At 36.4% G+C, this 25,036-nt stretch overlaps 2 protein-coding genes across 2 annotated transcripts; both read left to right on the forward strand.

Annotated features, from left to right (window-relative positions):
- Positions 1–788: 788 nt before the first annotated feature.
- On the forward strand, positions 789–8,843 carry LOC113672861 (uncharacterized). The gene is made up of 6 exons (XM_089201462.1): positions 789–1,615; positions 2,531–2,799; positions 2,889–3,006; positions 3,606–3,710; positions 4,160–4,681; positions 5,891–8,843. The coding sequence occupies exons 1-6, from the start codon at positions 1,525–1,527 to the stop codon at positions 6,229–6,231; spliced, it is 1,446 nt and encodes a 481-aa protein (XP_089057588.1). The 5' UTR covers positions 789–1,524; the 3' UTR covers positions 6,232–8,843.
- Positions 8,844–14,827: 5,984 nt separating this feature from the next.
- Positions 14,828–18,588, forward strand: LOC113672860 (uncharacterized). The gene is given in 6 exon segments (XM_089180012.1): positions 14,828–15,010; positions 15,099–15,216; positions 15,848–15,952; positions 16,360–16,899; positions 18,164–18,337; positions 18,340–18,588. Coding segments are annotated over 6 exon segments (1,284 nt in total). The 3' UTR covers positions 18,504–18,588.
- Positions 18,589–25,036: the final 6,448 nt, after the last annotated feature.

Raw genomic sequence — 25,036 nt, forward strand, 5'->3', positions numbered from 1 at the left:
TTTGCCAACATTTAAAGGTCGCATTTTGAGAAAATTTAACATTTGTGTTTTACAACAACTTTAAAGTCGTACATTTTAAGAGCATTTATTCCATTAGGCCATTATTTGACCTTAATTACATAAGGGTTGTTTACTGGTACTGTTTTTTATGGGCCGTTTTATCGTAACAAAACAAATTTAAAGACCGATAAAGCGCAAAAAAACTTTAAAGCTACAATTATTTCAGGCTAGGTGAAATGAAGATACAAATCCGTTATAAATCCACAATAACTTTAGCGAATGCGTACGAAAGACTCTTACCTCATCCAAAATGTTCGTATGCCTGTGCACGGATTGTTTGTGTTCCTTTGTAACAAGTGTTTTAAGGAAACCCACAAAGCTAAAAATTAAGCCTGAAGGGAAACCGCACACAGAGATTTTAACCCAATCAATAAAAACTACAGGATTTTCAACGGATTTGGCCTAATTTAGACTGCATGGCTACGTGCATAATGGATGTGAGCTTGTGGCGTTGTGTGCCAAAACCGCGGGACACCTGAAACGGCTATAGTGGAAGAACGCCATGGTTTTTGAGATTTCTTCGCCGAAATTTTACATTGGTTAAAAACAAGTAAATGCCAATCGTCTTCTTGGAGTACTTCGAAAGGGATACTTGATGAAAGATGAAGTAAACAGAATCTGCCCGCAAAATATATAACACCATGAGAAAGTTGATTAAGCGAGTGATAGCGATTGTTGTTTCATTACATAGTAGGGACTTGAGAAAACACTGCGGTCACGGAAACAAAATATTTCTTGGAAAGGCCACTGCAAACGATTTATTCATTTTACAACCTTGTGTACCTTCCAAAGGTTTCCTGCAAAATAAGAATACACAATCCCATCAAAGACTGGAAATTAAGCGCGCTGAGTGAGCTTCTGTTTTGATTCAAGTTTTTCAGAATTGTTTTGTTTCCGTTAGACAGGGACCGCTGCTTAATCAAAAATGTATGAATTTCATGCAGCTCAGCATTCATTTCAAGTGTAATTGGCAGTAATTTCTCGAAACTTGAATCTTTATCAAAAAATCTTACTTAAAACTCAGATTTTTGTTGTTATTTCGTGCCTTTCTGCTTAAACGGAATAACTCAGCCTCTCAACATTTGTGAAGTTTCATCACACTGTTTGAATTTTCGCGTGTGTTATGACAAGTTTTAGGAGACGTTTTGTTATTGGTCGAATGGATGAATAAGGTTAAATTATACAATAAGTAGGTGTCTGAATGCATGGCACGCATTATACTCCAGTTGGCGGTTTTCTCACTTAAAGCCCAGCTCCGTTGATCTTCTTTACGGATCTGTCGCGGGCTAAAAATTAACATTGTCATTCTCTGGTTAAACAAAACTGTGAAAATATTCGGTCGACGGCCTAGAAGTCCAGTTTTTCAGTGCTGGATATTTCTAAGAGTTGGGAAACATTGATAATGCGTGAAATTTTCGCGCTTGCCTTTGGATGTGAGATCCAAAACTTGTGACTAAGCGATCAATGGAAGGGAACAGTTTTCTAATTTTATCTTTGTTGTTATTATGTGCTCCGTTAGGAGCATGGCTTCACTGCTCCATGGAAGGAAACAAAGGTAGGAAGTTATACTCTCTTCTGTTCCTTAAACCTCAGCCAACTTTGATTCAGAATTGCACTAAATCATCTTTTGGCATAGGGCAGAAATGAAATTCTTAGATGTTTAAAGAAATATTATAGCGTATTTCTTTAAGACGAAAGACTACATACGCTTTGAACATTCATGTCTGTATTGACTTTTATTTCAAGGCTAACCTTAATCTGCCAACTTTGAAGTCCAAATTAATTTGGAATTTTTTCGCAGTTTCTATTTTAAAAAAATTTTTACTTGAATCGTTTATAAGGTCACCTGCAATTTTAGTCGCAACTAAGAGAAGCAGGAGTATTGATAAAACTTTACGCCAGTTAGTGATTTTAGGACAGGTTACGAAAATCGATCAATTTTCAGCTGCTCGCAATGGGGTATTATGCGAAAAAAAAATAAAAAACAGCAATGACAACTTGATGTTGATGTTTTCATTAAGCTCTTGTTTTAATTTTCTCTGTCAGAGAGACATTGAATATTTCGTTTATTTTAAAGAAAAATTAATGCCAACCAAAAAGCGATATTTACTTCACTTTTGAAAACGAATTTTCAATCACTTTGGGATCTATTGTACAGATACATTTTGCATTGAGTTAGTGGAAATAGGTAGCTTGTTGTTGATTCAAAAACTCCCTCTTCCTACATAAATTTTTTTATACCCATCGAGAAAGACAAATTGTGTCAATTCTTGGTTAACAGAGAAATCATTCTAGCCACTCAAGCATCAGGATCGTTATGTAACATTCAGATTCTTTTAATTTCGTCTGTGATTTAGGCGCTTTGGTGATATATGCTCGCAATTCTAGATCTTGTAACTAATTTTAAAAAAATTATGGTTACAAAAAGTCAATGACATTTGTCATCATTTATCTTGCAAATCCCTTGCAGACCATGGTTGCCGAAGTCTTATGTTTCTGAAATCCTTTGGAGGACATGCTTTGCAACGCCACGTTTTTAAAGAAATCTATTTAACTATGGGAATTGAGCCTTATAGCGACTGCAAAAATAGGTGCCTCATGGAAAATTCTTGTGTGTCCGTGAACATTGGTCCACCTGACAAGAATGGCCTTAGGGTCTGTCAACTGAGTGATTCTGATCACATTCAACATCCTGATGACCTTAAACCCCAAGAAGGATATTTGTATTGGGCGTCAAAGGTGCGGGAAAAAATGGATTTTACCTAATGATGTTTATTTATTTATTTTCGATATTAAAAATATTGCTGAAAATAAATCTGTCCTTGTAGAATATGTGCTCCAGCAAGCCTTGTCCTCAAAATATGATCTGCGTTAATGGATTTACCAACAAGAGACACATTTGCTTAATGTGCAAAGCTGGTTTTATGGGAGAAAGATGTGAACAAGGTAAAAAGAGAACTTTGTTTTTCGGTATTTAAGTTAATTCTGATGTTTTTTTTGGTCCTCTCTTCTTGTGTCCGTTCAGTTTTATTAGGAGAATTCACTTTCCATAAATTTGTATATATGTATTTATTTTTTTTTTGTAATTGCTTCTATAACGTGTATAAATAAATGTGTTTCATTTTTGTAACAGCTCCGGTGCTCCATGAATTATTTTTTTTTAAAGAAGCTTTTAAAATATAATTTTTTTCATCATCAAAATGGTTAAAACAAACAAGTGCAGGAATTCTGTAAAAAGAAAAACAAAACAAAGCAAAGCAAAAAAACCCTCTCACTACATGGATGCATTCTTCTCCTCTAGAGCTTTCTTTGTAAAGCCCTAGATAGCAGTGGACTGCAGTACGAAAATCTCGTAACCGTGGAATGGGCTAGACTATGTGTCTTTCCACATTACCCAGTTTCTATACCTGGTCCTCTGTGATAAAGTGAGTTGTTAGCCATTCCCCTTTGGAATTCAAGAGAGTTATTTCTACTTCAGCGTTTTCTTTCATTTGAAGATAATTATGCTTGAGCGTCGTTTACTATATGTTTGTTTGTTTTTTCAGATATAAACGAGTGCATCAGTGATACCGACGGTTGTCATTATAATGCAAGTTGCAACAACACAATTGGCTCTTACATATGCAAATGCAAGCCAGGATTTAGTTGCAGTTAGTATGACAGATGTTTTGATTGTTAATCAGTGCAACGTTTATACAGTACTTGTATGGATTCTGATGGGATTCGCACCAACCAACACCGCCGGTTCATAACCAACAATTCGTGTACGAGTTGATCAAACCATATTTTGAAATAGCTTGCATCATGATATCCTTTTGGAACAAGCCAGATTTTCATGAATATGTTCAACCAAATTTCCAAATGTACAAATTCTGTCATGTTTTCGATTACTACTACTACTACTACTACTACTACTACTACTACTACTACGTTCTTAAAGAGTTTCAGAGTAAAAAATTAATTATAATAATCAAAAAAGGAACAGGCACACAAACAAAAAACAACGATAGATTACATCAAGATTTTACCATTCTTAATAAAATTAAACAACGTGTGATATGAAAAAAGGGTTGAAGTAAACTTTGTTTTTATCTTTCAGCATTCCAAGCCCTCTTTACAAATCTCAATGCCACTGGTAGGTATGGTCCAACGACGCTGGGTAGTCACTACACTGGTCAAGATCATGACGGACAGGTTACATTGTCCGGCGGTATTCAACAGTGGAATGTGCCGTACACTGGTGACTATAGAATAGAAGCGATCGGAGCAGCAGGAGGATACGATCAACTTAACGAAAGTGCTCAATACCGAGGAAGAGGGGCGATTATGGTTGGAACATTTCGCCTAAACAAGGGTGAAGTCATACAAGTAATTGTTGGTCAAGAAGGAGGGATAACCAATCGGAGGTGGTCTTCTGGAGGTGGTGGAGGAACATTTGTTGTGAGAGGAGCCAATACACCTTTGATCATAGCTGGAGGCGGAGGAGGCTTACAAAGTGTTTTTTCAAGACATGTAGGATGTGACGCCAGCACACAAACAACAGGGAATACTGGATACAAATCATGGCCAGGGGGAAGCAATGGACATGGTGCGCAGACTGCTGATGACAGCTCTCATACAGGTAAAATTATATTGTGATGTTTCCTTACTCTTCATGGCCTTAGCAGCAACTTAATCAACTTGTACGTTTCTGGTTTCTATGCAAGATTAGTGCTCATAAGGTGGCAATATCGTTAGTAATCTAGTTTGTGATTGAGCATGAAAAGATAGGTCACAGTTTTCACCCAGTGTCCTTCTAGGCATCAAATACCTTTACATTCCTTAAAGTATCACTTCCTCTGATCTTTCAACATTTTAAAAACCCACAAGAAATTATGAAATTTCGCCTTAACCACAGAATTGAACATTGTTATACATTAAATTATCAAATAGCCTAAGTTGGTATCTTGGGAGTCTTCGGACCAAATGTCATGGCAATCCTAGTAAAGTTTACATACCTTATTAATTCGTTCAGAGGAGGCACATTCAAAAAAAAAAGGATTTAGGTTTTTTTGCTTTCCCGACAATTCACGCGTTTGGGTGACCACATGTCAAGCTACATCAACACCGCAAAAACCCAGAATTCCGACTGCCAATAGAAACACTGTGGCGTCCTGTAGAGACTCTCAGCAAGAACATATTCTGCAGGTTACCACCATTAGTAACCTATGACAGACCTTTAGTTCAATTCAGCTGAATGGCAATTTCGATTTCAAATCTTTTTTTTTTTTAATTTTTAACTTAAAAGCGGCTTGGGCACGTCGCGGCAAAACTTAATGGTTGCTGACCGAGTGCGAGCAGCGAAGATTGCTTAAACCGCAAGCCTTTATGTGTTTCGCCACTCCGCTTTTAATTTCTTCTTATGCAGACAGAAAGACTTCTTTTTACTTTCATCTATGGAATCTTTTCCTTTTCATCTATATTTATTCCCATTCTAGTTTTAAACGCAGACATATTGCAAAGATCTCAACGGAGATGTTTACGTGATCGAAATTCAAGGATCAAGAAGTTTTGCCCTGAGAAAGCCTTTGGGAGTCATTTATGTTTTCATGTTATAATTGGCTATTCGCAATTTGGCCGGCTAGCGAATTCAGTTCAAAAATATGCTTTTTTTAATAACTCGCGTGTGTTTTAATATTTTACGTAAATTTTTCACCGAAACTTTATGTCAAATAACAAGGTTTAGTTTTACATGGAAAAAAAATTCCGAGAAAACTCCGAAAATATTGGCCCTCGAAGGTCTTCCGTATCCTTAGATCAATTTCCATGTATCATTATATTTTTTCCTCAGGTGGAGGTGGTGGCGGCTTTTGTTCAAGTGGAAGAAGTGGAGCGTATTTCAATGGAACCGTGGGGGAGGGTGGAGAGGGTGGTAAGGGATTTCTTCAGGGAGGGGTGGGTGGGAGAACCCGTTACAACGATACCACTGGTGGGTTTGGGGGAGGTGGTGGGGCTTGGGGATGGGCAGGGGGAGGAGGAGGAGGAGGAGGGTACTCTGGGGGAGGTAGTGGTAAAAACCTAGGTAATTCCTGTGGCGGTGGAGGTGGGTCGTTTAATGCTGGAAACAACCAACATAATGATTGTTGTTACAACTCTGCAGGTCATGGTCAGGTGACGATAACGTTACAGTAGAGTAAACTAACCATTTGGTACCAAACTTCAAAAAAAAAAAATCACCAGACTGAGAGGGTGAATCAGGGCGTTGGACGTTATATTTCTTTAACGTGGACATTAGGTCGAGGTTGATCTTCAAAGGGAAGTGTTGAGAACAGACTTCTGCCTAAGAGACTATTTCATAATAACATCAGAACAACTAGCATATCTCAAAGTTTCATCTCGATCTCCTCATTTTCCTTCGATCGTGCATTTTAGTAACAGTATGTCATTATGTTGGTTGACCTTCTCTAATTTGGCTTGTTAACTCAGTTCGAAAAGCATTGCACCGGTATCGCAGAGGTCATGGGTTCAAATCCCACGCAGGCCTGAATTTTTCGGGCCTTACTTTCAGTACTACTTAGGTCGTGTTCATTTCTATGAAAACTGCTTTAATTTTCTTAAAAGGATGTTTTTTTGACAACCATTTTGGGGATTTTAGAATGTCGAAGCCATAAATGAACGAGATAAACTTAAGGTGTGTAAACTTTATCGACATTTAGAAAGCAAAGCTAGATATTCCTGAATATGAATAAACACTGGTGCCAGAGGAATATATTATAGAGAGGCCATAATGTCGTTCTGTCACTCAGTTTTACCCATATCCAATATGTTATACTATAGAGAAGAAATTATGTCGTTCCGTTACCCAATTTTTACTCATATCCATTGTGTTATATCATAGAGAGGCAACGATGTTGTTCTGGTACTCAATTTTACCTATATTCATTATGTTATATAATAGAGAGGCAACAATGTCGTTCTGTTACTCAATATTACCTATGTTCATTATGTTATATAATAGAGAGGCATCAGCGTCGTTCTGTTACTCAATTTTACCCATATCCACTATGTTATATTATAGAGAAGCAACAGTGTCATTCTGTTACTCAATTTTACCCATATCCACTATGTTGTATTACAGAGAAGCAACAGCGTTGTTCTGTCACTCAATTTTAACCATATCCACTATATTGTATTATAGAGAGGCAACATTGTTGTTCTGTCACTCAATTTTACCCATATCCACCAGGTTATATTATAGAAAGGCAACAGTGTCGTTCTGTTACTCAATTTTACCCATATCCACTATGTTGTATTATAAAAAGGCAACAGTGTCGTTCTGTTACTCAATTTTATCCATATCCACTATGTTATATTATAGAAAGGCAACAGTGTCGTTCTGTTACTCAATTTTTCCCATATCCACTAAGTTATATAATAGAAAGGCAATAGTGTCGTTCTGTTACTCAATTTTACCCATATCCGCTAGGTTATATTATAGAAAGGCAACACTGTCGTTCTGTTACTTAATTTTTCCCATATTCACGATATATTATAGAGAGGCAACAGTGTTGTTCTGTTACTCAATTTTACCCATATCCACTAGTTTATATTATAGAGATGCAACAGTGTCGTTCTGTTACTCAATTTTACCCATATCCATTTGTTATATTATAGAGAGGCAACAGTGTCGTTCTGTTAGTCAATTTTACCCATATTCACTATGTTATATTATAGAGAGGCAACAATGTCGTTCTGTTACTCAGTTTTACCCATATCCACTATGTTATATTATAGAGAGGCAAAAGTGTTGTTCTGTTACTCAATTTCGCACCTATCCACTATGTTATATTATAGAAAAGGAACAGTGTCATTCTGTTACTCAATTTTACCCACATCCACTATCTTGTATTCATTGCTTCGTTAACGATTATCTACGGGCCAGTCATTAAATGTCACTTAGGGGGAGGGGGGTAGAATTGGGGGGATTAGCTGGTTTTCAGGGAGGAACGGTAGGGGATGTCAGTCGTCACCAACACAGTATAAGGGAGGGCTACAGAAAATTGACTGGCAATTAACTTTTAATGAATGGTGATGGGGCATTCAAAAATTACTGAGCCTTGAAGGAGGATTGGGTAAATTTGATCGGGATGGAGTAAAATCTTTTAACGCTTCCAAGGGGATAAATAATGACAGCCTTTTTTGCACATTTGTTAGTTAAACTAAGCACAACTAAGTCAACCATGGAATTTGAAGTTAGTTTACTTGGAAAATAAAAATAAAAAAAAGATTCTTGGAGATCATGTTGACAAAGAAAGTGCTTTTAATTGGCCGTAAGACACTGTGCTACGTAACCTAGTGAACTGAATTCCTCACACTTGAGAGTGTTTTTGTAAGCGGCTCTCGCGAAAAGCGATTTATGTAATAATTTCGAAGCAACAATGAACTGATACCTTTGATGTTGATTACTTTGGGACTTACCTTCTTAGCGTATCTTGGAAAAAAATGAGGTACATTTTAGAACGTTCTCCTTCGAAGCTTTTATACACAACAAGAAAAAAACTTCTGCGGAAAAAATCTATCAGAACTTGAATTATGGTAAATAAAAAGAATACGAGAACAAAAGGAATAACGTTTATTAAAAAAATAACTGAGAATGTAGGAAATAATACATGTAGGAAAGTGGTGTCAAAAGATAGAGATAACCGATGGAAGAAAACAGGAAAAAAAAAGTCATAAGTTATTTTAACTATGCAGCAAAACAATATACTATCAGTGTCCTTGAGACGAGAAGTAAACATACCCTTCCTTTAACTAAGCAGCGCGATTTTATTCGGTGGATTCTTGTCAAATATTTCTCTAACATCAGAAAAGCTCCTTTTTGGCCGAGTTTTAAAGACATGGAACTTTGGCTCTATATTTTTTTCGTCTTCCTGGTTTTTGTTCTTGAAAAAGTATTATCCTAAATGGATGGTAAGATTCTGTTATTGCTATGAGAAATTAGATTTAGTAAATCATCCTAGTCAACAAGTAAGTAAGATGTTTCGCGATTATCATTGTAAGATTATTGATCTTCGAGTTGATATTCTATTCCATCTTTCAATTTTTAGCAAAGATTTAAAACTTTAAGAGCGTTTTCTAGGGCTCTTTGTAACATCCTCATTGAAACTGTGTGTTCCTAACAAACAAACTTATTATATAAAAATACAAAATATGTTTGGTACAGTTCAATACCAAACAGTTAACAACCTGTCAAATAGGTAAGGACAAAATAAATATTAAAAGTGCCGGCGAAGTGTAATGGAAGTCGGACGAGTCAGGGGTAAACTTGGCTCGGATTTTCATCCCATACGGGGAGAATAGTAAGACCCAAGGACCTGAGACGAGTTTTAACAGGGTTGCTCACTTTGTTATCGTGCTGAATTTTTTTCGTACTAAAAAAAGTCATTGTAGTCTCTTCCTAAGTTTGTTATCAACATTATCTCCAGTGGACATATTTTCATGAGGCCTTACGATATCTCCACGGGACACTTTTTGAGAAGGCTTTACTTCGCTAAAATAATTAAGGATCAACATGATCATTACTACCTTTTAGTTCTTACTTTCGTCTCCATAAAGAATTTTATAGGAAAAACTCGCGAATAATCTGATGTAAAACTCTAAGGTAAAATTAAACTCCAACTTAAAAAGCAGTCTCACAATCTGACAAGTAAAAGTGAAATCCAAAAACATACTGCGAAAAAAAAAAAGAACACACAAAAAGCAAAACAAAACTGCAAAAAAAAAGTTCAAAAAGCAAAAACAAGACATTCAACTAAAAAAAATAGGATGACTGGTTTTATGTCTGATTAAAAAAAACTAAGAAATCATCAGAGAAAGTGAATATTATAATGACTTTATCATTGTTAAATAAGCTAAGAAATGAATCAACGTATGTTTATTAAAATGCGATATCACTTTTTCTATCAAGTTTTCTTTTTAGCCTCCCAAGCAGTCAACTCATGGATGACAAGAAAAAAATGTTAAGAATTTTATTGAAAAATTTGGGTTGATGATCTTGAGAGTCACGTAGTTTTACATTCCGGGAATGCGAGGGACTCCGGAGGGACTACGACGGCAACATAGTTAGTTCCCCTTCCAACCAATATGGGCTGAACACTTAGAGGATGCAATCAGTGATGTTGATAGCGTAATGTTTTTGATAGAAATAGTAGAGATGGTTAGCCTGTTTGGTGGTTGCCCACTAATCAGGGGATTTACTCATCAGTGGGCGACCACGTAACAGGCTTGTAGGGATGAACTTATAGTTTCGAGTATTTGTCTTTTTCTTTCCACAATATATACATAGCTCTACTCCTATGTTTTAACAACCAGAAAATAAGAGGACATTCACAAATACAGCCAACCAGCAACTCGACAAGAAAATTCACGGAAAATATTGGCGGGAGCATAGAGGCAAACGGACGACCAAACGAACAAGAAAATTCTGAGAAAAGTAGATAATGTATTGCAATTTTTACCTTTCGCTGAAGCCTCTCCAAAACATGCAATTCTTCACCCTTTCTTCTATCTGAAAATGAAATCATCGCGGTGAGATGAAATAAAACAGCGCATTCCAAAAAAATCTTTCTTTACTTTCATGTTGCTTAATCTTGCTTACCTTTATGTTTTTGAACTTTAAGACGACATTTCCCAGCAATTTTTTTTGGTTTAGGTTCCATTGCTACCATTATTATTTTGTTACCCAAATATCTGTGTACAAAATGATTTTGAAAATGAACCAGATGGAGACACAAATATGGTGGTTTAAAAGAATGGTAGCGGTGGTGACGATACCAAACTATTTGCACATTCCAGCCGATATTCTCTACGTAGGGAAGATAACGCCAGTCGATGCTATCCAGCAGATAAGTGTTCACAAAATGTTTTGCTCCTATCTGCTGGATAGCGAATTATTCAGTGGATAACGTTAATCACCCTTCGAACAACCAGGGCCACGTGTTTTGAACACAAAGAAGACAGAAGAAGTTGGGTTGACTTTTCCGCAGTATGTCTTGCAGATTCTTATATACACACCCAGCCACCACTGATCCTGAAAAAGATAAGTCTATGTATTTCCTCCAGGCTATAAAACAAATAAACCCAATGAGTGCAGGTTTTGCAAGCAAAGCCTGCGAAAACTTGTGAGCTGTCCTCCGTGAGAAATTACGTCAATGCTTTTTAAGAAAAACATATACATTTACCGGTCGCATTTTTACGAACATTTAACGGTCGCATTTTTACGAACATTTAACAGTCGCTTTTTACGAACATTCAATAGTCGCATTTTACGAACATCTAACAGTCACATTTTATGAACATTTAAAAGTCGCATTTTGCGAACATTTAACGGTCGCTTGCTACAAACATATAACAGTCGCATTTTACGAACATCAAACGGTCGCTTTTACGAACATTTAATAGTCGCATTTTACGAAAATCAAATGGTCGCCTTTACGAACATTAAACGGTCGCTTTTACGAACATTTAAAAGTTGTATTTTAAATACATTAAACATTCGCGTTTTAGGACAGATTTAAGGTCGCACATTTTAAGAACATTCCTCATCTTTTATCTGCCTTATATACACAATACAAAAAAATTATTTACAGCGGTTATAGCTAGACCCAGGAACCGGGCTTATGGGAGAGCCACATCTATTACATAAGGCCATTTATTTGACCTTGATTACATAAGAGTTGTTTACTGGTACTGTTTTACATTAGCCGTTTTATCGTAAAATTATATAGCTCTGATACATAGCGCCTTCGGCCCAGATACTGATATTGATCCACTTCCAGTAACAACACAAATTTAAAGACCGATAAAGCGCAAAAGTTAAAAGTTAGAATTATTTCAGGAGAAGTGAAATAACATAACAATCCGGCTCCGTCATAAATCCACAATAACTTTAGCGAATACGTACAAAAGACTCTTATTTCCTCCAAAATGTTTGTATGCCTATGCACGGAATGTCTGTGTTCCTGTGTGGCAGGTGTTTTAAGGAAACCCACAAAGCTAAAAATTAGGCCCAGAGGGAAACCATTCACAGAGATTTTAACCCAATCAATAAAAACTACAGGATTTTAAACGGAATTGGCCTAATTTAGCTAACTGCATTATGGATGTGAGCTTGTAACGTTGTGGGCCGAAGCCGTAGGACACCTGAAACGGCTATAGTGGAAGAACGCCATGGTTTTTTTGGAGATTTCTCCGCGGAATTTTTACATTGGTTAAAGACAACTGAACGCCAATCGTCTTCTTGAAGTACTTCTAAAGGGATACTTGATGAAAGATGAAGTAAACACAACATGCGCGCAAAATATATAACACCATATGAAAGTTGTTCAAGCGCGTGATAGCGATTGCTGTTTCATTAAATAGTAGGGACTTAATTTAGAAAACACGGAAGTCACGGAAGAAAAAATTTATTGGAAATACTATTGCAAATGATGTATTCATTTTAAAACCTTGTGTATTTTCCAAAGGTTTCCCGCAAAATGAGATTACATAATCAATTCAAAGACTGGAAATAAAGCATGCTGAGTGAGCTTCTGTCTTAATTCAAATGTTTCAGAATTGTTTTGTTTCCGTTAGACAGGGACTGCTGCTTAATCAAAAATGTATGATTTTAAAGCAACTCAGCACTCATTTCAATTGTAATGGGCAGTTATTTCTCGCAACTATAATTTCTATTAAAAACTGACTTAAAACTCAGATATTTGTTGTTATTTCGGGTCTTTCCGCGGAATTTTTTCATTGGTTAAAGACAGTTGAATGCCAGTCGTCTTCTTGAAGTACCTCGAAACGGATGCTTAATGAAAGATGAAGTAAACAGAACATGCACGCAAAATAGATAACTCCATATGAAAGTTGATTAAGCGAGTGATAGCGATTGCTATTTCATTAAATAGTAGGGACCTGAGAAAACACGGAAGTCACAGAAACAAAAGATTTATTAGAAATACCATTGAAAATGACGTATTCATTTTAAAACCTTATGTACTTCCCAAAGGTTTCCTGCAAAATGAGATTACATAATCCATTCAAAGACTGGAAGTAAAGCATGCTGAGTGAGCTTCTGTCTTAATTCAAATTTTTCAGAATTGTTTTGTTTCCGTTAGACAGGGACTGCTGCTTAGTCAAAAATATATGATTTTAATGCAACTCAGCATTCATTTCAAGTGTAATCGGCAGTTATTTCTCGCAACTAAAATCTCTATTAAAAACTCTGAGTTAAAACTCAGATATTTGTTATTATTTCGGGCCTTTCTGCCGGAATACCTCAGCCTTTCAACATTTGCGTTTGCTTTGCGTTTGTCATCAAACTGTTTGAATTTTCGCGTGTTGTGACAAGTTTTAGAAGACGTTTTGCTATTGGTCGAATGTAAGAATTAAGTTAAATCATGCAATAAATAGGTGTCTGAATGCATGGCAAGCAGCAGTTTTCTCACCCGAAGCCCAGCTCCGCTGATCTTCTTTACGGATCTGTCGCAGGTTAAAAATTAACATTATCATTCTCTGGTTAACAAAACTGTGAAAATATTCGGTCGACGGCCTGGAAGTCCAATTTTTCAGTGCTGGATATTTCTAAGAGTTGGGAAACATTGATAATGCATGGAATTTAGTGCTTGCCTTTGGATGTGAGATCCAAAACTTGTCACTAAGTGACCAATGGAAAGGAACAATTTTCTATTTTTATCTCTGTTGTTATTGTGTGTTCCGTTACGAGCATGGCTTCACTGCTCCATGGAAGGAAATAAAGGTAGGAAGTTATACTTTTTTCTGTTTTTTAAATCTTAGCTAACTTTGATTCTGTATTGCACTAAATTATCTCTTGGCATAGGGCAGACATAAAATTCTTACCTGTTTAAAGAAATGTTATATCAGATTTCCTTAAGGGGAAAGACTACGTACTTTTTGAGCATTCATCTCTGTGTTTGACTTTTATTTCAATGCTAACCTTACTCTGCCAAATTTGAGGACTAAATTAATTTGGAATTTTTACTTATTTTCTATTTTTAAAAGTTCTAATTGTATCTCTTGTAAGGTCGCCTGCAACTTAGCTATTCAACTAAAAGAAGTAGGTATATTAATAAAAATTCACCCCAGTCAATGATTTTAGGAAAAGTTACGAAACTCGATTAATTTTCAGCTGCTCGAAATTAGGCGAAAAAAAAACGCAATGACAATTTGTTGTTGATATTTTCATTACGCTCTTGTTCCAAATTTCTTTGTCAGAGAGGTATTGAATATTTTGTTAGTTTTAAAGAAAAAATGATGCCAACCAAAGAGCGATATTTACTTCAATTTTTGAAACGAATTTTCAATCACTTAGGGATCTATTTAACAGACATGTATTTCATATATTTAGTGGAAATAAGTAGCTTGTTTTGCTTAATTCAAAAACTCCCTCTTCCTGAATAAATTTTTATACTCATCGAGAAAGACAAATCGTCTCAATTCTTGGTTACCAAAGAAATTACTCAATAGCTAGCTACTCAAGCATCAGGATCGTTATGTACCATTCAGATTCTTTTAATTTCGTCCGTGATTTAGGCATTTTGTTTATATATGCTCGAAATTTATGTCACTAGTTTTAAAGAATTTACTGTTACAAAAAGTTAATGACACTTGTCATCATTTATCTTGCAAATCCCTTGCAGACCATGGTTGCCGAAGTCTTATGTTTCTGAAATCCTTTGGAGGACAAGCTTTTCAACGCCACGTTTTTAAAGAAATCTCTTTAACCATGGGAATTGAGCCTTATAGTGACTGCAAAAATAGGTGCCTCATAGAAAACTCCTGTGTGTCCGTGAACATTGGTCCACCTGACAAGAATGGCCTAAGGGTCTGTCAACTGAGTGATTCTGATCACACCCAACATCCTGATGACCTTAAACCCCAAGAAGGATATTTGTATTGGGCTTCAAAGGTGCGGAAAAAATGGATTTAACCCGGTGATGTTTATTTATTTATTTTTCTTGATAAAAGTGTTACTAAAAATAAATCTGTCCATGTAGAATACATGCTCCAGCAAGCCTTGTCCTCAAAATATGACCTGCGTTAATGGGTTTACCAACAAGAAATACATTTGCTTAATGTGTAAAGTTGGTTTCATGGGAGAAAGATGTGAACAAGGTAAGAAAAGAACTTTGTGTTTGGGTATTTCAGTTTATTCTGAATTTTTTTGGTCCCCTCTTCTTGTGTACGCTCAGGGAAAAAAAATCAATAAATTCACACAATTAGTTTTATTAGGAGAACTCACCTTCCATAAACTTGTTTATTTGTATTTATTTTTTTTTGTAATTGCTTCTATAACGTGTATAAATGAGTGTGTCTCATTTTTGTAACAGCTCCGGTGCTCCATGAATCTTTTTTTTTTAAAAGAAGCTTTTGATATATAATTTTTTTCATCATTAAAATTGTTAAAATAAACAAGTGCACCAATTATGTAAAAAGAAAAACAAACAAAACAAAACAAAAAACCCTCTTACTCCAAGGATGCATTCTTCTCCTCTGGAACGTTTTTTTAAAGCCCTAGAAAGCAGTGGACTACAGTACGAAAATCTCGTAACCGTGGAATGGGCCAGACTTTGTGTCTTTCCACATTACCCAGTTTCTATACCTGGTCCTCTGTGATAATATGAGTTGTTAGAATGCCCCATTGGAATTCAAGAGAGTTATTTCCACTTCAGCGTTGTCTATCATTCGAAGATAATTATGCTGTAACATCAATCACTATTTTGTTCTGTTTGTTTGTTTTTTTCAGATATAAACGAGTGCATCAGGGATACCCACGGTTGTCATTATAATGCAAGTTGCAACAACACAATTGGCTCTTAGACATGCAAATGCAAGCCAGGATTTAGTTGCAGTTAGTATGACAGATCTTTTGATTGTTAATCAGTGCAACGTCCATACAGTAATTATATGGAATCTGATGAGATTCGCATCAACCAACACCACCGGTTCATAACCATAATTCGCGTATAAGTTGATTAAACCATAATTTGAAATAGCTTGCATCGTATCCTTTTGGAAAAAGCTAAATTTTCATGAATATGTTTAACCAAATTTCCAAATGTAAAAGTTCTGCCATGTTTTCTATTACTACCACTACTACTACGTTCTTAAAGAGTTTTAGAGTAAAAAAAATTAAATAATAATAATAAAAAAGAAAAGGAACAGGTAATCAAACAAAAACCAATGATGGATCACATCAATTTTCTTTATTTTTCTCAATTGAATGAAAGAACGTGTGATATCAAAAAATGGTTGAAGTATACTTTTTTTATCCCTCAGAATTCCAAGCCGTTTTTACAAATCTCAATGCCACTGGAAGATATGGTCCAACGACGCTGGGCAGTTACTACACAAGTCAGGACCATGACGGACAAGTTACACTGTCCAGCGGTATTCAACAATGGACTGTGCCGTACACTGGTAACTACAGAATAGAAGCCATCGGAGCAGCAGGAGGATACGATCCAACTCCCAACAGTGCTCAGTACCGAGGAAGAGGAGCAATTATGATCGGAACATTTCGCCTAAACAAGGGTGAAGTCATACAAATAATTGTTGGTCAAGAAGGAGGAATAAACAAGCTGAGGTGGTCCTCTGGAGGTGGTGGAGGTACATTTGTAGTGAGAGGAGCCAATGCACCTTTGATTATAGCTGGAGGCGGGGGAGGTTTACAAAGTGTTAATTCAAGACATGGAGGATGTGACGCCAGCACACAAACAACAGGGAACCCTGGATACCAATCATGGTCAGGGGGAAGCAATGGACATGGTGCACAGACGGCTGGTGATGGCGTTTCAGGTAAAAATATATTGTGATGTTTTCTTACTCTTCATGGCCTTAGCAGCAACTTAATCAGGTTGTACGTTCCTGGTCTCTATGAAAGACTAGTGCTGATAACGTGGCCATGTCATTATCAATCTAGTTTCTGACTGAGCATGAAAAGATAGATCACAGTTTTCACTCAGTGTCCTTCTAGGCATCTTTACCTTGACATTCTTTAGAGTATCACTTCCTCTGATATTTCAACATTTTAAAAACCCAGAAGAAATTATGAAATTCTGCCTTAACCACAGAATTGAACATTACTATACATTAAATTATCAAATAGCCTGAGTTGGTATCTTGGGAGTCTTTGGACCAAATGTTATGGCAACCATGGTAAAGTTTACATGCCTTATTAATTCGTTCAAAGAAGGCACGCTCGCAAAAAAAAAAAAAGAATAGGTTTTTTTGCTTTTCCGAAAATTCACGCGTTTGGGTGACCACATGTCAAGTTATATCAATATCGAAAAAACTCAGAATTCCGACTGCCAACAGAAACACGGAGGCGTCCTGTAGAGACTATCAAAAACATATTCAACATATTCTGTAAGTTTCTATCCATTAGTTACCCGTAGCAGACCTTTAGTTCAATTCAGCTGAACGGCAATTTCGATTTCAAATCTTTTTTTAAAATAATTTTTAACTTAAAAGCGGCTTGGGCACGCCGTGGCAAAACTTAATAGTCACTGGCCGAGTGCAAGCAACGAAGATTGCTTAAACCACAAGTCCTTATGCATTTCGCCATACCGTGCTTAATTTCTTTACTTCTTACGAAGACAGCCAGACTTCTTTTTACTTTCATCTATGGAATCTTCTCCCTATATCTATGTCTATTCCCATTCTAGTTTTTAACGCAGACATATAGCAAAGATCTCAACGTGCAACCGAAATAATGAGATGTTTACGAAATTCAAGGTCAAGAAACCCTTGGGGAGTCATTTATGTTTACATGTTATAATTGGCTATTCACAGTTTGGCCGGCTGACGAATTAAGTTCAGAAATATGTTTTTTTTTCTTTTTCCAATAACTCGGGTGTATTTCAATACTTTACATAAATTTTTCTCGGAAACTTTATGTCAAATAACAATGTTCAGTTTTTTCTCGGAAACTTTATGTCAAATAACAATGTTCAGTTTTACATGGAAAAAAATTCCAAGACAATTCCCAAAATATTGGCTACCGGCTAAGGTCTACCGTATCCTTAGATCAATTTCCATGTATCGTTATTTTTTTTCTCAGGTGGAGGTGGTGGCGGCTTTTGTTCAAGTGGAAGAAGTGGAGCGTATTTCAATGGAACAGTGGGAGAGGGTGGAGAGGGTGGTAAGGGATTTCTTCAGGGAGGGGTGGGTGGAAGAGCCCGTTACAACGATGTCACTGGTGGGTTTGGGGGAGGAGGTGGGGCTTGGGGATGGTCAGGGGGGGAGGAGGAGGAGGAGGGTACTCTGGGGGAGGTAGTGGTAAAACCCTTCAGGATTCCTGTGGCGGTGGAGGTGGGTCGTTCAATGCTGGAAACAACCAACATAATGATTGTTGTTACAACTCTGCAGGACATGGTCAGGTGACGATAATATTACAGTAGAGCAAACCAACCATAAGCTAACAAACTACAAAAAAAAATACAGACTGAGATAGTGAATCAGGGCGTTGGACGTTATATTTCTTTAACTTAGGCATTAGGTCGAGGTTGATCTTCATAGGGAAGTGTTGACTTTTGCCTAAGAGACTATTTTATAGTAACATTAGAACAACTAGCATATCTCAAGCTTCAGCTCGATCTCCTCATTTTCTCTTGATGGAGCATTTCAGTAACAATAGGTCATTATGTTGGTTGACCTTCTCTAATTTGGCTAGTTAACTCAGTTCGTAAAGCACTGCACCGGTATCTCAGAGGTCATGGGTTCAAATCTCGCGCAGGCCTGAATTTGTCAGGCATCACTCTCACTACTGCTTAGGTAGTGTTCGTTTCTATGAAGACTGCTGTCGTTTTCTTAAAAGGATGTTTGTTTGACAACCGTTTTGGGGATTTTCAAATGTCAAAGCCAAAAATGAACTAGATAGACCTCAGGTGTGTAAACTTTACCGACATTTAGAAAGCAAAGCTGGAAATTCCTGAATATTATAATAGAACAAACAACAGGTGTCAGAAAAATGTATTATAGAGAGGCAACTATGTCGTTCCATTACTCAGTTTTACCCAGATCCAATATTTTATACCATAGAGAGGCAACTGTGTCGTTCTGTTACTCAATTTTTATTCATATCCATTATGTTATATTATAGAGAGGCAACGATGTTGTTCTGTCACTCAATTTTACTCATATTCATTATGATATCTTATAGAGGCAACATGTCGTTCTGCTACTCAATTTTACTCATGCCATTATGTTATATTATAGAGAGCCAACTATGTCGCTCGGTTACTCAATTTTACCCATATCCAATATGTTATACCATAGAGAGGCGACAAGCTTGTTTTGTTACTCAATTACACCCATATTCATTATGTTATACCATAGAGCGGCAACTATGTCGTTCTGTTACTCAATTTTTCCCATATCCATTATATTAAAGAGAGGCAACAATGTCGTTCTCTTACTCAGTTTTACCCATATCTACTATGTTATATTATACAGAAGCAACAATGTCGTTCTGTTACTCGATTTTACCCATATCTATTATATTATATTATAGAGAGGCTACAAGCTCGTTGTTATTCAATTTTACTCATATTCATTATGTTATATTGTAGAGAGGCAACAGTGTTGTTCTGTTACTCAATTTTACCCATATCCGTTGTTATATTATAGAGAGGCGACAAGCTCGTTCTGTTACTCGATTTTACCCATATTCATTATGTTATACCATAGAGAGGCAACTATGTCGTTCTGTTACTCAATTTTTACTCATATCCATTATGTTATATTATAGAGAAGCGACAATGTTGTTCTGTTACTCAATTTTACCCATATTCGTTATTTTATATTATAGAGAGGCAACAATGTCGTTCTCTTACTCAGTTTTTTCCCATATCCATTATATTGTATTAAAGAGAGGCAACAATGTCGTTCTCTTACTCAGTTTTACCCATATCCACTATGATATATTATAGAGAGGCGACAAGCTCGTTGTTACTTAATTTACCCATAATCATTATGTTATATTATAGAGAAGGAACAATGTAACTCTGTCACTTAGTTTTACCCATATCCATGATTTTGTATTTGTTGCTTCATTGACGATTACCATGGGGCCAGTCATCAAATATCACTTAGGGGGAAGGGGGTGGAATTGGGGAGATCAGGTGGTTTTCGGGGGGAACGGAAGGGGATGTCAGTCGTCACCAACACAGTATAAAGGGAGGGCTACAGAAAATTGACTGGGAATTAACTTCTAATGAATGGTGATAGGTCATTGGAAAATTACTGAGCCTTGAGGGAGGATTGGGTAAATTTGATTGGGATAGAATAAAAATCTTTTAACGCCTCTAAGGGGATAAATAATTACAGACTTATTTGCACATTTGTAAGTTAATCTACGCACAACTAAGTCAACCATGGAATTTGAAGTTAGTTTACTTGGAAAATAATGATTAAAAAAAAAGATTCTTGGAGATCAAGTTGACACAGAAAGTGCTTTTAAGTGGCCGTGAGACACTGTGCCTCGTAACCTAGGGAACTGAATTCCTCACACTTAAGAATGTTTTTGTAAGCGGCTCTCGCGATAGGCGATTTCTTTAATAATTTCGAAGCAACAATGAACTGATACCTTTGGTGTTGATTGCTTTTAGACGTACCCTCTCAGCGTATCTAGGAAAAATAAAATGTAAGCCAAATTTTGGAACGCTCTCCTTCGAAACTTTTAAAAACAACAAGAAAAAAATTCCGCGGAAAAAATCTATCAGAATTTGATTTATGGTAAATAAAAAGAACACGAGAACAAAAGGAATGACGTTTATTAAGAAAAAATAACTGAGATTGAGGGAATAATACATGTGGGAAAGTGGAGTCAAAAGATAGAGATAGCAGATGGAAGAAGACAGGAAAAAAATTATAAGTTATTTTAAGTATGCAGCAAAACAATGTACTATCCATGTCCTTGAGACGAGAAGTAAACATATCCCTCTTTTAACTAAGCAGCGCAATTTTATTCGGCGGATTGTTGTCAGATATTTCTCTAACATCATAAAGGTTCCTTTTTGGCCGAGTTTTGAAGACATGAGACAGAGACTTTGGCTGTTATTTAAAAAAACCTCGAAATGCATCATTTCAGAGATTGAAAATTGAAGGCAAAACTGTTGTCATTTTTTAGTCCTTTGTTTTGTTATTATCTATGAGCAAAAATTCTCCCTTTATTCACTTTTTTTGTCCCTCTGAGACATTTCTGGAGATGAGAGTACCAACAGAGTTCTCGCAATGTCCTTCAAAAGACATGAGTTTCACATTATAAGATCCATTAATATTTCTTTAGTCTAGACATAATGAAGAGATAATACAATCTTACATAATCAGTGGAAATAACTTTGCATTTGTTATTAACCAAACTTCCATCGCAAAAGATTTTTCCAGCGTGGATGAAGAAATGACTTACTAAATAAGCAGAGGGGACACGAAATCTTCCTAGTCGACGAGTAGGTAAGATGTTTCGCGATTATTATTGTAATATTACTGATCCTCAAGTTGATATTCAATTTCATCTTTTAATTTTTAAGAAAGATCTTAAACTTTAAGAGAGTTTCTAGGGCTCTTTGTAATATCCTTATTGAAACTGTGTGTTCCTAACAAACAAACTGATAAATTAAAATACAAAATATGTTTGGTATAGTTCAGCACCAAACAGTTAACAACCTTTCAAATAGGTAAGGTCAATTTGGGTTTAAAAGCAAGGTATACACCAGTGGTGAATTCATCTTCAAGATTTTTTCCTTTAAAATTGTTAAATGCTAAGTAGGAGCGGTTCTCAAGTTTTAATACCCCTCAGGTTTGGGCTTTAAGAGTTTCTACTTTACCTCTGTCCGTAAACTACTGCAACTACTAAATCTTTATAAATTATCAATTTTAAATAACTTGTCGATCGCTCGCTATGTAAAGAATTGGCTTCTTTTTAAAATTTACATTTATATTGAAAAGATTTTGATCGCTTTTGGAGGTCAAATATTCTACCGAGCTTACCAAATCGAAAAACCGATTGATATCGCATGCAAGCGCTGTTTCCAATACCCGTTAAACCTCAGTATTTTGTTATTGCCATAGAGGATCCAGAAAAATGCCGGAATCATTGATATTCGTATTGTCATCTCTAAATAGCATGCCAAGGAACGTCTAAAACTCTCAGAGGGGTAGAACTAGAGTGATTGGATGTTTCCTTGATTTTCTTTTTAGATTAATGCCGTATCATAGCATTTCCATCCACTCTGTTCTTCGTGAGCGAACGTCTAATAGCAAACATCAGAGTGATTGACAGGGACACGAGTGAATATCGTTGTTACCCGGCTGAACCATAACTGCGTCAGTGTGAACTTTATTTTAGACAAACTGGAGCGAAAGCACACCACTGTGAACTAAATGACTCAACGTGTTAAGAACATGTGAGGGATCTGGTGAAAGCAGCGAGTTACGTATACCACGGAACGAATGTACAAGCCATCACTTATCAATGTTAATTCTTTGGCTTTTAGCATTGGATTAGAGCTGAAGGCATATTCTTTGTATTTTTATCTAGAAAGAATTATGTATAAATCATGTATTATTTCTAATAAGTGCTATAAAGGACAGTGCAATTAAGTATCTCTTGTAGATTTAGTTCGAAATAATACTTAAGAACTACTCACCTGAGTGGAAATGGCTGGTGGTGGCGAAGTGGCAAGGTAAATATCCATTGCTAGCCACCGACATTGAGGTGAACATTGAGTGTATACTAAAATGGCAAGATATGATTTTTTAGGTAATTTATTCCTACCATGTTTATACTATTTTCGGGCGCAAATCCCAAGCAAATTAGTAAGAGGTGAATAGCAACGGATATTTGGAGCTTGAGTAGCCAATCAGAGTGTCTACTTATATACTAAAGTTTGTTATGGTTCCCGAAGAACGCTCGAAGCCATTCAGAAAAGCTCTTATTCTACCACGATCTTTTGCATAAGTGGTCACCTAACTTTTCGAGTGGCGTTTGCCCCTCGTCAGAGCAAATGAAGGGATTTTAGTTTGTACATTTTTGTTTATATGTGGAAAATGGAGTTACGCTACTTTAATTTTCCCTACATCAAGGCATGCATGTAGTTCAACAGGATGCAAAACTCTAGGAAAAATCGGCTCTCTTAATTTTTCTCACAGTGTGTAATGATCACTGGACAATCAACGAGGCCAACGTCGTGTGTCGTCAGCTTGGCTTTTCTGATGGATGTCAGGCTCACGGTTGTTCTAGACGTGGTCAGGGATCTGGTCCGATCTGGATGGAATAAGTCATATGCCTAGGGAAGGAAGATTGGTTATCTCACTGTAGACGGAATGAATGGGGAGACCACGACTGTGTCCACCAGGAGGACGTGAGTGTAAATTGTACCATCTGATTAGGCCCCGACAACAATTTTACATGTAACTTATCATTGTACCCATAAAAGTGTTTCTCTTGACCAGAATTATAATGGCCATTTGACATTTATCGGTATTGCATTGTGCTTCCGCACCATGCTTAATTTCCTCAGCGTCTAAATGAGTCACGATGACGAAATTAAGCTTAAAGCCAGTGAGTCACTCTGAGTTTTTTGGAATAAGAATCGAAATGTTTCGAGTGGGATTTATTGCGTTTCTGTCCGTAAAATTTCCTAATATTTGGTGGAGTGTTAAACATATCTGTGCTCTTCAAACTGCCAATTAACGAAGTAAATTTATTGGCTCAATTTATAGTTAAAGTCAAAAAGGAAAATTTCTGAAAAATGAATCAAGGGCGTACTTATAATGATCTTGACCACAAAAATCATCTACAATGATTCACCATGAATTATGCGCGTTTCATAATCAGGTTGAACTCTATGGACAAAAAAAAAATAATTAACGTCAAACGAACAGAAATAAACACAACAGGAAACAGAAACTTCTTGAAGTGTCTGTCTCTCAACCCTCTTGTGCTTGATTGAGGTATTATACATTCATAAACAAATTAGTCAACTCTGAATAGGGAGTAAATAGGCAGAAAAAAAGGGGAAAAATACAATGCCGTTTCATAAAATCTAAGTTAAACTTCATTAGAGCGTCGATATAACTAACCTCACGTGTCTAGGTGGAGCCATCTATGTTATTCGCTAGCTGGGAGGTCTATACTGGGAAAAAAGTGTACCTTATAAGGTCTTGAGTAACTCCCGAGGCCGTAGGCCGGGTGCGATGCTCCAAACAGATGCCATAGTTTTTCCTAATACGGACCGACCTAAGCCGGTGAATAACATTTTTTTTTCTAAAACTTCATAAAATTCCGGCCTAAATAACCCGAATGATCTAGGGCTGTAACAGCGGCAAGATCCTCATTAAACTGAACTATTTCTGAGCGAGTAAATGGTTGTTAAAACAGAGATAATGCAAGTTAAACAGATAGACTTCATCGAAATATCTTCATTTGCGTATCAATAAAGGTGATTTAAAAGGTCTCCAATCAAACTCTGAAACAACGGAGCGTGTAAATTCTTGTCTTCTTCTGCCATATAACTCGAGACAAATGAGATACTTTAAGTAGACCCAAGGGAAAGTTAACGCAGCTTTCGCCTGTTGAAGTCATATGGTTTTGGCAGTGAAATTTACGGTGCAAATGGTAAATTGAACAGGTCGACTCGAAAAGACTTACCGAAAGCGTATTTGAAGTAGGACTGAAAACTTCGCAACAACGAAAAAATAGTTTGAGTGAATTCAGACATTAAATGAATGAAAGTTTTATCGATTAATTCAGTTATCAATAAATATCTCAGTTTTAACTTTCTGAGTTACATTTGTGAAGAATTAAAGTAGACGGAAAACTATTTATAGGCCGCGAGTCAACCCATTTAATCACAAATATGCTTCTACAAACTAATTTCGAAAAAAATTTTCTGTCGGCTACCAGACGATTAATAAGTTATTAATCGGCCTG

The sequence above is a fragment of the Pocillopora damicornis genome, chromosome 1 (assembly GCF_964200805.1).
Source record: "Pocillopora damicornis chromosome 1, jaPocDami1.2, whole genome shotgun sequence".
NCBI lineage: Eukaryota > Metazoa > Cnidaria > Anthozoa > Scleractinia > Pocilloporidae > Pocillopora > Pocillopora damicornis.